The sequence below is a fragment of the Paramisgurnus dabryanus genome, chromosome 6 (genome assembly GCF_030506205.2).
Source record: "Paramisgurnus dabryanus chromosome 6, PD_genome_1.1, whole genome shotgun sequence".
NCBI lineage: Eukaryota > Metazoa > Chordata > Actinopteri > Cypriniformes > Cobitidae > Paramisgurnus > Paramisgurnus dabryanus.
This window is the reverse complement of record NC_133342.1, coordinates 7,409,388-7,421,846: the sequence shown is the minus strand read 5'-3', so window position 1 is coordinate 7,421,846 and position 12,459 is coordinate 7,409,388. Positions and strand designations below refer to the sequence as shown.

General features: G+C 37.3%; 1 protein-coding gene across 2 annotated transcripts in view; it reads right to left on the bottom strand.

Annotated features, from left to right (window-relative positions):
* The window catches only part of LOC135744243 (potassium/sodium hyperpolarization-activated cyclic nucleotide-gated channel 2-like), a 93,970-nt gene that overhangs the window by 74,918 nt on the left and 6,593 nt on the right, over positions 1-12,459 (bottom strand). For both annotated transcript variants that reach the window (XM_065262246.2, XM_065262245.2), the window contains one exon: positions 11,017-11,440. In XM_065262246.2, the coding sequence (XP_065118318.1) occupies positions 11,017-11,440 (424 nt within the window). The remainder of the gene's footprint in view (positions 1-11,016; positions 11,441-12,459) is intronic.

The window sequence follows — 12,459 nt, the reverse complement described above, 5'->3', positions numbered from 1 at the left end:
GTTCTTTCATTTGGTATATTGTATGTTTATTTATTTAAAGAAGAACATTTTCTGGAAGGCATTAAACTTTGGTGAAAATCATGAAAAACGCTGGCGCTGGCTGGCAACTTTTTTTAAAAACGCTGGCGGTGAAAGAGTTAAAGGGTACCTTCCAAGTGACAAATTTATTTAAACTTAAAGGGGACATTTCAAGACTTTTTTTAAGATGGGAAATAAATCTTTGGTGTTCCCAGTGTACGTATGTAAACTTTTAGCTCAAAATGCCATTTATTATAGCATATTAAAATTGCCACTTTGTAGGTGTAATCAAAAATGTGCGGCTTTGGGTGTGTCCTTTAAAATGCAAATGAGTTGATCTCTGCACTAAATGGCAGTGCTGTGGTGGGATAGTGCAAATTAAGGGGCGGTATTGACCCCTTCTGACATCACGTGGGGAGCAATTTTTTCGCATGCTTACACAGAATGGTTAACCAAAATTCACTGGGTTGATCTTTTTCACATTTTCTAGGTTGATAGAAGCACTGGGGACCCAATTATAGCACTATTTAGATTTTAATGATATGTCCCTTTTAAAAACTTATTTTAGCTGATAAACTTAATTGTTTAGCTAATTCAACTTAAAAATATTAGTTAACAAAACGCTTTTTAGTTTTAAGGCAAGCAGGTAACTTATGCTGCGTTCCAGGCAACCTGTAACCCGTAACTCACGACTTCAAAACCACGACTCACGACTCTGAACTGGGAGTACATCGATCTAGTACGAGTTCACGGGTGGGAAGTCACGGGTTTGACTGCCGTTCCAGTGCACTTTCACCGGTAGAAGGATGCAAAAACACGAGTTACAGGCTGCCTGGAACGCATAAGGCCGTGAGTCGTGCTTTTGAAGTCGTAACTCACGGGTTTAAAAACCTGCCTGGAACGCAGCATTACTTTTGATCCAACAAATCATCATTTTTCTGACAGTGTAGAGTTGAGCATGAATCTTCTGTTATGTAGGGTTTTCTATTGACTCACATAGTGTAAAAATATTGATTTAGGTTGTGAAAAACTAGTATGATGAATAAGACAAAGCCAACATCTTTGGTATCAAATGACTGGTAAAAAAAATCAGACTGGTATAACCGCTCAATGAGACAGTGATCAAAGTACAATGACAATGACACTCCTAACATACCAGATGCTGCGAGTGTCACACGATCAGTTTATATTAACATAAGTCTTCATAAATCGCATTTACACAAACCAACACACAACCTAATCTGATTACTGCAAGATACCAGAAAATTACTGCGTTGGAAGTAAATCAGCTTAATGACCAATGTTTTACTAACGGTCTAAATTGTGGGGGTAAATAGAGATTTACAGAGGCTTGGTTCTACATGTTTACTCCCCAAGTGTGCCGGAAAAGTTGCATTTACTTTGAACATAAGCTAGAATATTTCCTTACAGACATGTTTTATTAACTGGGTCTTTCAGGTGAATGAAAAACAGCACAATTATAGCGAAGCACTACAGCGATCTTAACTGAAAACAGCTTTCACTGCCTTTTCTTAAAATAAATCAGCACCATTGTTTTGTCTCAAGATGCACCCCGGTAATGTCTTTTTGCAAGATATGTTTGTAAAAACTACTTAAATGTCCTAATATGGCCTAGTTCAGGATTAATCTAATCCCTGTCTAGGAAACCGCCCCCTAAAGTACATCATTTTTAGAAGTCTGAAATCAGGAGTCTTACTTACTATTTTTGTCTTGTTTTCCAGTATAATACATTTAAAAATTCTTAAATCAAGATACTTAAGAATATTTGAAAGGCAAATTGACCCAAGAAATTAAGTTTTGTTTTCTTAAAAAAGTTATGAGTTTAGGCTTAAAACAGGCAAACCTATATATGCCAGTGGGCTAAGAAAAGCAAACGTAAATATAGCTACAAGCAGCAATACCGGGTCAAGCTGAACAAGGGCACAAAAGGAAATAAAGTTGAGCTTGAGTGAGCAGTTTAAAGAACCAAGGAAAACCTAATGATTTTAGATGGAAAAAAAAGTTAGCGGCAAAAAACCTGTGTTCTCGTTCACTGACATCTCTCCCTCCCTTCTTGTATGGACAAGTAGAACACTAAAGAAAAGGTGGTTGTAGTTTCAAAACTCACAAAATGTTACAATAGTGTTACAAGTCAAAAAAGCCCACTCCCATGTCTCTGATGCAGAGATATAGGTCTTGCTAAATGCTTGCTAGGGTATTCTTATCAGTTGCAAGGGAGTGAAATGGCATACATACATCTTAAATGAACAGTATGTAAGAAATTTATATCAATTAATCATAAAATGGCCTTGATATGTCACTAGACATCAAGAAATCATTTTCATTTCAAATACTTATATCACTGACAACAGTGGTCCGGCCAGGATATTGTCATTTAAAAAGTGGAGTTACAGCCCTCAACTGATGTTTATGTTGTCATGTTGTGTATTGTCCACCAGTTGTGTGATTGCAGTACCAGTTTTAGCCACAAGTTTTGTGATTGCAGTACCAGTTTTGGCCACGATCCTACATACTGTTCCTTTAATATACTCCAAGCCACAAGTGAAATGACACCACCCCTGTCTAGCATGTTTTGACACCAAGAAATAAGTCTTGCTAAACGGTTGCTAGGAACTCTGTCCACCAATGATTATACTCCAAGTCATGACAGGAACACTGCAAAAAATTACTTACTTAGTATTTTTGTCTTGTTTTCAGTAGAAATATCTAAACATTCTTAAATCAAGATGCATTTTCTTGATGAGCAAAAATATCTGCCAATGGGATGAGAAAAAAATTCTTAAATAAGTTTACCTTTTTTTTTTAAATACTTAATTCAAAAAAATTAATTCTCACCTTATTGGCAGATATTTTTGCTTGTTTTAAGCACAAAATGACTTACAGATTTAGATTTTTTTCTTAGGTCATTTTGCTCATCAGGAAATACATTTTGATTTACAATAAATAATACTAAAAATAAGAATACTAAATAAGAAAGTAATTTTTTGCAGTGAATCATCCATGATGACTCATGAGTGTGTATTGCAGGTGACGTGCAAAAAAAAAAAAAATTTTAAACAAAAAAATTTTGATAACTCTGCTTCTGTTTGAGCCAATGTTGCTGCTAGGCTGGTTGAATTTCTTGAAGAAACGGAGCAATGTTTTATTACAGTGTTTAATATACTAATTTCTGGAGAACAAATCTGTAAATGGTTTACTTGTCTCTGAATGTGAAACAGGGATGGGAGAAAGTATCTTAACAATGGATAACCTTACACAACTCAACATTTATTAAAGTGCCTACAAAAAATAGGCATACTGATGTTTTTCTTGTCAAGGCTCAGCAATAGGTCCAGACAGCCTCGACTGTGCACATGTTGCAATACTGTGCATACTATGTAAATGTTCTGTATGTAATATATGTGCAACAAAACACACTGCAAATACCTTTACTGTGCTGTATATAAATTTGTGAGATAAAGGAGAAACGTATACTAGCAGGGATAAACTGTAGCCTATAGCTTTTGATCTGATAAGAGGTCATTTGAGCGAGTGGTACGCGCTGTGGTTTTAAAATGATCTCCATTGCATGTTGGGAATACAGATGCAGGATTACAGAACACTTTGTTTCAACATTTCCTACAGTTTTTACAAAAGCAGAAAGCTATCAAGGCTATGGTCTCTATACAGCATTGATCTAATTGAATATTTCAAGCAAATTACCAATCACAACTTTATTGCTATGAAAGCAGTCACTCTTAAATTTACATTGTGACCCACCTGATTATATATTAGGAGTTTATTCTGATAGATCTGACTTTATTTTGGACGTTTTGTTAGTTAGAGAAAGTCCATTTCATTATGGTAATCCAAAATTGCCCCACAGCAAAATACCCTCATGTTTTTAGTGGGCAAATTATCAGACTGGATTATCATACTGGAAACATTAAATGTTAATTAAGCAAATTATGAAGGGATTTAAATGCCACTGAGCTGTCAAAGTTACTTATAAGCCATTCCTTGTCTTAAAACAGATTATTACGTACTGCAAAAAATGACTTTCTTACTTAGTATTTTTGTCTTGTTTTGAGTAGAAATATCTAAAAATTCTTAAATTAAGATGCTTTTTCTTGATGAGCAAAATGACTAGAAAATAAGTCTAGTTTTTAGACCAAAAATATGAATTTGTGCTTAAAACAAGCTAAAATATCTGCCAATGGCGTGAGAAAAAAAATCTTGAAATAACTTTACTTTTTCTTAAACACTTAATTCAAGAAAAAATTATTCACTCCATTGGCAGATATTTTTGTTTGTTTTAAGCACAAATTCACCCAAATTGTATAATATTTTTCTAAAAACTAGACTTATTTTCTTAGGTCATTTTGCTCATTAAGAAAATACATCTTGATTTAAGAACTTTTAGATATTTCTACTGAACACAAGACAAAAATGCTAAGTAAGAAAGTCATTTTTCCAGTCCATGGCACATTGGAATGCTTAATAAGAACTTTCTCAAAACTAATAATACAAAACTGGATGCAGCAAATCATTTTGAGAGGTTTAATTTTAAATATGTCTTTTATTACCATTATTACCATTGTGTTAACCAAAAGTAAACGGGTTTTCCGGGTCTGCATTTGTATAAATGAACTCATAAAATATTTTAAATCAAAATTGAATGTTTCCTACTTACTTATGAATTAAATAGCTGTGCAATAAACTAAAATAATGTACAGGCAGCCGGATGTTAACGCGAAATACGCCCCTTCAGCGTGATCAGGACCAAAAGCAAAAACTTGGTATATCTGCCAATACATTATCCCTTATTCAGGATGGATTTACACTGCAGATCCCGATGCCCTATTCTGATTTGTTGCTTGTATCTGATTTTTTTGCAGACCTGTGTACATCAATTTTTTTTTAAAGCGTCTCATATGCGAGGCAGTGTTTCCGCTATATACATTCTACTGTGGCGGCCCGCCAAGCCTAAAAAATCCCCGCCACGCCTTCACATTTAAAGCAACACCAAAGAGTTTTTTTAACTTTAAAATAACGTTTCCAAAAAAGTTTCAGTCGTTCATCCACTCGAAACAGGGTGAACGGCACTTTCACATTCGCTTTGAAGCCCTCTATTGGCCAAAACCGCACTAAAGAAGTTTCCAACCGTCGGGTCGCGGTCCTGTAGTTCAAGTGAAAACTACAAAAACTTGCTTAATGGCGGACCTACAATCCAATCAGAGCCAGCTTTGCTGCAGTAGGCTAAATTATTTACGACAGTGATAATGGACGATTCCGCTTCCAACCTGTAGGGGGAGCAAAGAGCAAAAACTCTTTAGTGTTGCTTTAATGACGAGATGTTTGTCCAAAAACAAAAGGCTAAATACTGAATACTACTCATATGGGACTGCAAGACATTAATAGTCGAATCTGTTTGTAAGGAAAACATGAACTTGCACACTACTTAAAACTACAATGAAAGATCTGTACGAAGCTATAAAACGTATTTTTTAAGAAAATGCAGTTTAGATTAAACATAGAAAAGCAATGCGATAGATATAAGGAAAAGTAAATAACAGCATGAATATTATAAAAAAATACATGTTACTTTACTGTAGCCTATATTCTACATTTAAAAAAATAATGTAAATTTTTAATCATCATGGGCGCCCCCTGCCGTCACAGCTGGAAAAAATCCTAGAGGAAACACTGCGATGTCAGCATTTACACTAAACACATTTGGCGAAACAATTCAAGGTGGACATACTGACCCGGAACAGTTTAAACCACAGAGGAAGTAAAATGTTGTGATATGCAATTGACAAAATGACTATATGACAAAATGACTATTTCTTTAACAAGACATAAAACTTCAACTTTACTCCACTAAGTGGAAATGTCATCGTCCATTGCGCTGCTAAGAAGGCCATGTGATCGCGTGTGGTGTCCACCTGAGTTTGCCAGCATCGCAGTTTCAATGACTTACAACACATCTTGGCATGGGAATATCTGATTTGTCCGCTTACATCGCGGACGCAAATGCATGTATCTGATCCATATCCGATTTTTTTCCACATATAAATGACGCCTGAAACGATTGGAGAATATCAGAATCTATGTGTTTTTTCCTGCTTACACATCCGTGGGTTATATCCGATCTGTGCCACATGAGGGAATTGAGTCACTTCAAACAGGCAGTATAAATGCAGCCTTAATTTATCACAGACCTTTACTTCCTCTCTCAATGGAATGAGTGCAAAGAGCATTCGGTTAATAGCATTACGTCATATTTTGACGGATGTGGCATTTAGGGGCTTTTGCATCTAAGCGCTTTAATTATTCCAGTTTATTTTTTACACTGGAAATGCAACCGCATTGCCTTGTGGGATGCATTATTCTGTGCAGAGTGCTCTGTTATATAGCAAATGTAGTCGATCAACTGAGTGTGGACAATCTGCACAGAATGCATGCATGATTAGTATGCTATTCCAAACACAGCCGTAGACTCACGTGTGCTTTAGAGACAGAAGCGTGAAGGCATCAGATCCATCAGATCTCAGTTTGAGTGTGTCTGGATCTTTTGCTGGGCTTTGACAACAGAACTAACACAATCTCTGTGATCACTGAAGCTGTGTCAAACTCACCACCTGCTCTCTGTTGGGTTCTGCACTCACAGGAAAGATACATCACAACTGAAATCTCTTTAAAATCTCAATACTTTCTTCTAAACGACAAAGAGATCAAATGGGATACTTTTGCTTAGGTCCCCTAAGTGATCTCACAACGTCACAAACTGAGCTTGAGACTTGATCAAGATGCCAAAGCCTACAACAAAGATCTCTGTATTAACATTTTCTTTGAGATCTGCAAAACCAAGTGTTTTGGGCCAGAGGCATCATGCCCATTCACACTGAGAGGGGACGTGCCCCATCAGATTTTTGAGCGAAGTGGATTTTACATGCAACCTCAATGAAGCATCTTTTCATATGTTACTTTGTTTTATAGGCAACATACGAGCCGTTCTTCACACTTCACATGTTCGCTGTTCTAATCATGTGCTTCATTCTTAATGCAACGAATTATTAATGAATTATACAAATCCAGATGCCACAGAACAGCGCTGGTGCCATCGTTGTGCACGGACACGTTGCTGCTGCTGGTGCTGCATTTTATTATCTGATAAAATTCAAAACACCATCACAAACGCTCGTAACAATTTTTAAATGCAGCAGCTACTGCAATGTTCAGTTTAGCCTACTTGAGTACAAAGATGAAGGTTCAAACATTTTTTTATGTTTATATTTAGATTCAATCACATGTTCATAGGGTCAAATATGAGGCAAAAATGCATTCCTCTAATAACTTTATTTAAAGTCGCTATGAAACGAAAGTAGCGATTGTCTAATTAAAAAAGCGAGTGAAACCGCTTTTAATTTGATAAAAGGTAGGGCTGGACTTGAATTGGTCCATTAAGAATTGATTGGATTGTTTGAAGCTGGGTCATGTTGCTATTTGCTAATCGCTGCGATTTTGTACCAGACTTGGCCCACCTGTCATACCATATGACCGGAAGTAAAGAGAGATCGTTTCAAGGAGGGTAGGAGATTTGCGTTTTTGATTAAAGATTATGAGGATACATGAATTAAAAAATAATGATAATGAAGCTCACAGATAAGTCATTTGTAAAAAAAAAAAACCACAATATTCAAAAACAAATTAGATTTTCATTTTAATTTCCTTTCGACTTAAAATATGTTTATATAGGCATTAGGGCTGTCAAAAGATTAATCACGATTAATCGCATGCAAAATAAAATTTGTGTTTGCATAATATTTTTGTTTGTGTTTTGTGTGTAATTATTATTTATATATAAATTACAACATATATGTATAATATACACTCACCTAAAGTATTATTAGGAACACCTGTTCAATTTCTCATTAATGCAATTATATACTCAACCAATCACATGGCAGTCACTTCAATGCATTAAGGGGTGTGGTCCTGGTCAAGCCAATCTTCTGAAGTCCAAACTGAATTTCAGAATGGAAAAGAAAGGTGATTTAAGCAATTTGGAGCGTGGCATGGTTGTTGGTGCCAGACGGGCCGGTCTGAGTATATCTGCTCAGTTACGGGGATTTTCACGCACAACCATTTCTAGGGGTGTGAAAAGGGAAAAACATCCAGTGTGGCAGTCCTGTGAGCGAAAATGCCTTGTTGATGCTAGAGGTCAGAGGAGAATGGGCCGACTGATTCAAGCTGATAGAAGAGCAACTTTGACTGAAATAACCACTCATTACAACCGAGGTATGCAGCAAAGCATTTGTGAAGTCACAACTAGGCCTGTCACGATAACAAATTTTGCTAGGCGATAAATTGCCTCGGAATTTATCGCGATAGGCGATAACATTGATGCTCCGGGACCATTATAATAATGCAGATACACCTTTTCAAAGATCTATAAACTTTTATTTCTAAACAATAAGTAATACTGGAACTGGAAGACATTTTAAATATCCACAAGAAATGAACAAAATAACAGGATGATTGCGTTTTAGGTGCATATGCATGTTTGTCGTGTTGCCACTTTTAAGTGCTACGTTATTACCACAAATGCGACATAACGGCTCGTTCAGGTTTAGTGGTTCACCTCGGTCATTAGGTTTAAATCCAAAGTACTCCCACACTGCAGCTGTAGCGTTTGGTTTTGAAACTTGGCTGTTTACACTTGATATCAAGATGTGTTTTTGATCAGATCACAAGTGGACGAGAGAGACATATCACATTTACACCTGGTATTTAAATCCGTCTCTTTTGTCCACTTTCGACCGCTTCTGTGCTGAATACTGTGAGGGGACGGTCCGTGAGACGGTGGGCGAGTCTCTCCGCTGTCATTTGAACGCCAGCGGGAGTAATTATGAGTTTATATGGACGCAAACTAATATTATGTCGGAGTCCGCTGCTTGTTTAGCAAGTATACATGCTGCACAGTATTTTGTACGTTTATATGTTAGAGCTTTCTCTGAATTTTCAGCGCAATTGATGAAATAAGATCGCGCAACTTTCACACGCTTGCAAAATGAAACTGCGGAGATCACCCGCTTTAGTTTATCAATGAAAGGCTAACATAGCACTGTTCACCTTGTGTCAGAAAAGTCAGAAAAGACGTAAAACATTGTGATCCGATCGATAAAAACGCATGTTAATGACAAGTGTAAACAGCCTCTAGTAAATCCATCTTTTTCTCCAACTCTCGTCTTAACTAGTGTTTTCTCCTGCAACACTTCTCACGCGGCTCTCATCCTCCTCAGTACTCCTACTGTGATAGGCTACGCCAGGAGTCCCCCCTCCCCACACAGATCATGCGACTGACAAATGACTGACGAGGGTTCACTCCTTGTCACTCGTTGCACGGAGCGGTCATCCAGTCTCTTTGGTAGAGAGAGAGAGAGACAAGGAAAACAAACAAGCATGCAAATGGGAATTATCGCGGCCTAAAAAAATGATCGAGCTCATTTTATTTACCGTGCGATTAATCGATTTATCGTTTATCGCGACAGGCCTAGTCACAACACACACAACCTTGAGGCGGATGGGCTACAACAGCAGAAGACCCCACCGAGTACCACTCATCTCCACTACAAATAGGAAAAAGTTATTTAAGTAATTTATTCTTTTAATGTACATAAATAATTATGATAACAGTATGAATTGTGCACACTGTGCCCCTAAAAAAATTGGGTGCATGTCGCCCCTGTTCTGGGCTTTGCTATATGTTTACTGTATGTCAAACATACTTTAGAGCCGGTGACTTTATTTTTTTGAGGGCACTTGATGCGAAGTTCGTCACAACATGTATGTAGCCCGTCATGTGTGTGGTTCCTTTTTCAAAATATGTGTTTGGCGCGTCAAGTGATCCTGTGCATCACGTATCTTGTCAAAATAAGTGCCTGCTGCAGACGCGTCTAAAGGGTTTATGATAAAAGAGACTCTTGCGTTTGCCAGATACTCACATAATCTCATGCGTAATCAGAGTTTACTGTTAAGGGAGTGTCTTGCGTGTATTTTGTGAACGACGAACTCGAGCGTCTCTATGATCATAAACGGTTTTGATGATGTGCAGCAGGCGCTTATTTTGACAAAACACGTGATGCACATGGTTCACATGACGCAACAAACACATATTATGAAAACAAAAGCAACAAGTTTTAACTTAACAACAACCCAGCAACCCAACATGTGGTCGGTCCAATATTTATGCAGAATTGGGTTAAAAATAACCCAGCAGAACTTAAGAGTATATAAAAGAGAAACCTCAAAGCAATAAAACATCACTATGGGTGGTTTTGCTCTGCCTACGGGACTGACGCATTTCCACCACCATCACTCCCTTTACCTCCATCAAACGTTTATCAATGCTCAATCTCCATTTATGTCTACCAGGAAAACGCCCCCCCCCCCTCCTCTGACACTCATATTCATATTTCATTCACATTTTAAACCGAGCACATTGAGTTCACAATTGGGCCGCTAAAGTAAGCTGTTTTATGCAACACACACCTTACTGGGGTAAAACCTGGAGTAAATGTTTAAACCTAAAATGTGACTCTGGACCACAAATCCCAGTCATAAAGGTAAATGTTTTTAAATTATATCATCTGAAAGCTCAATAAAAAACTGTTAGTCACCAGTGGGTATATAAAGATGACAGTGGCTATGTGTTACCATATGGTGTTTCCATTTATGCTAACCTTGTATGACGACAAACACAATACATGCAGTTAGATGAAGTATAAGAAATAAAAATACAAGAGCTGTCACTGGGGTGGTACCCTTTCGAAAACTACACCTTTGTACCTATGAAGTGCATGTTGGTTCCTCAAAGGTACATATATTTGTACCAAATGTATACATGGTACATATAAGGACGTTTTTAAAGCTTTTATACATTTATTTCTTAGACTGTATGAAGTCGTGTGTATATATGCAGACGTGAAGTACCTCTTCCCACTGATGAATGTATCGAATCAGACGAGAGAGACGCAGCAGCCTCAGCAAACTCAGGATCTTGGTGAAACGCACAATCCTTAGGGCCCGAGCTGTCTTGTACACCTCCGAGTCGATGCCCTTCTCCACAATCAGGAAGATATAATCCACCGGAATGGACGAGACAAAGTCTACAATAAACCAGGTCCTCAGGTACTTCGTCTTGATGGTCTTGGGATCCAGGATAATGTCTGAATTGTCCTCGATTATGATGCCTGTGCGGAAGTTTAACACCAGGTCCATGAGGAAGAAGGTGTCGGAGATCACGTTAAAGATGATCCAGGGCGTGGTGGTCTCCTCTTTGAAGAAGGTGATGCCGACAGGTATAATTATCAGGTTGCCCACCATAAAGAGGAGCATAGTAAAATCCCAATAGAATCTGCAAGAAACCAAAGAGAGAGAGAAGAGAGAGAAATGTACTTTTCACATTTTTTTTAAACTGAAATACCATAAACATGGTTTTACTACAGTTAAAAAAACATGGTTACTGTAGTAAAACCATAGTAACCACAAAATAAAAATGTTTGCAGACATCAAACGAATTATATTATAGAGCTTTCAGTCTTTTCCATGTCACAATCTGAGCGCCCATGCACTCCAAAATAAAAGTGTTGACTAACATTTATATCAAATACTATTCAATCGGAATAATGACATATTGGCATCATATTTACTTCTGAAACGGAATGTTTTGTTTATTTACGTTTTGTTTAATGACTTGTTTAATTGTGTCATTAATGCATTTTGCACAACAACTGCATTATCCTATGAAATTAATTTAATTTAAATCCATAAAGTATATAAACAACGAAAATGTTATAAGCTATCCACGTGATTGAGTTTAATGTTCAATAATGATTTAAACAAATATATATAGATAAAATAATTAGAGGAACGCATTTTTTTATTTAAATTTTACCTCGCATGTGTGATTCCGCGCCCCCGTGAACTCTGGCGAACTTGGCGTTGTATCAAGATGAATCTAGAAGTCTCTACTAATTTAACGTCGTCACGGTCACATTTTAAACCATACATTTTCTACACAGAGGAGGTTAACTGCACATTACCGTACTGGGGTTTGGAAATGTTGTTGTTAGCGTTTACACGTTTTAATTCCTCAGATGGCAAAATGCAGCAGCAGCAGCAACAGCAAAGAGCTCGTTAGCGCGCCCAGTCGCTGATGACGTATGCGACTGCCCTGACTGCAGCGCTAGCTGCCGCCAAAATAAAGTAAGTAATGTAACACAATGAAAACACTATCAAAACGGCAAAAATCTCTGAAAAGTGACAAGGATGCAGCACAGAATTGATAATATTGTGCATATTAAACAGATTAAAAGAAAGTAACAGATTAATGGACGCTTCTTGAGGTTGCATACAAAATCTATTTGGCTCAAA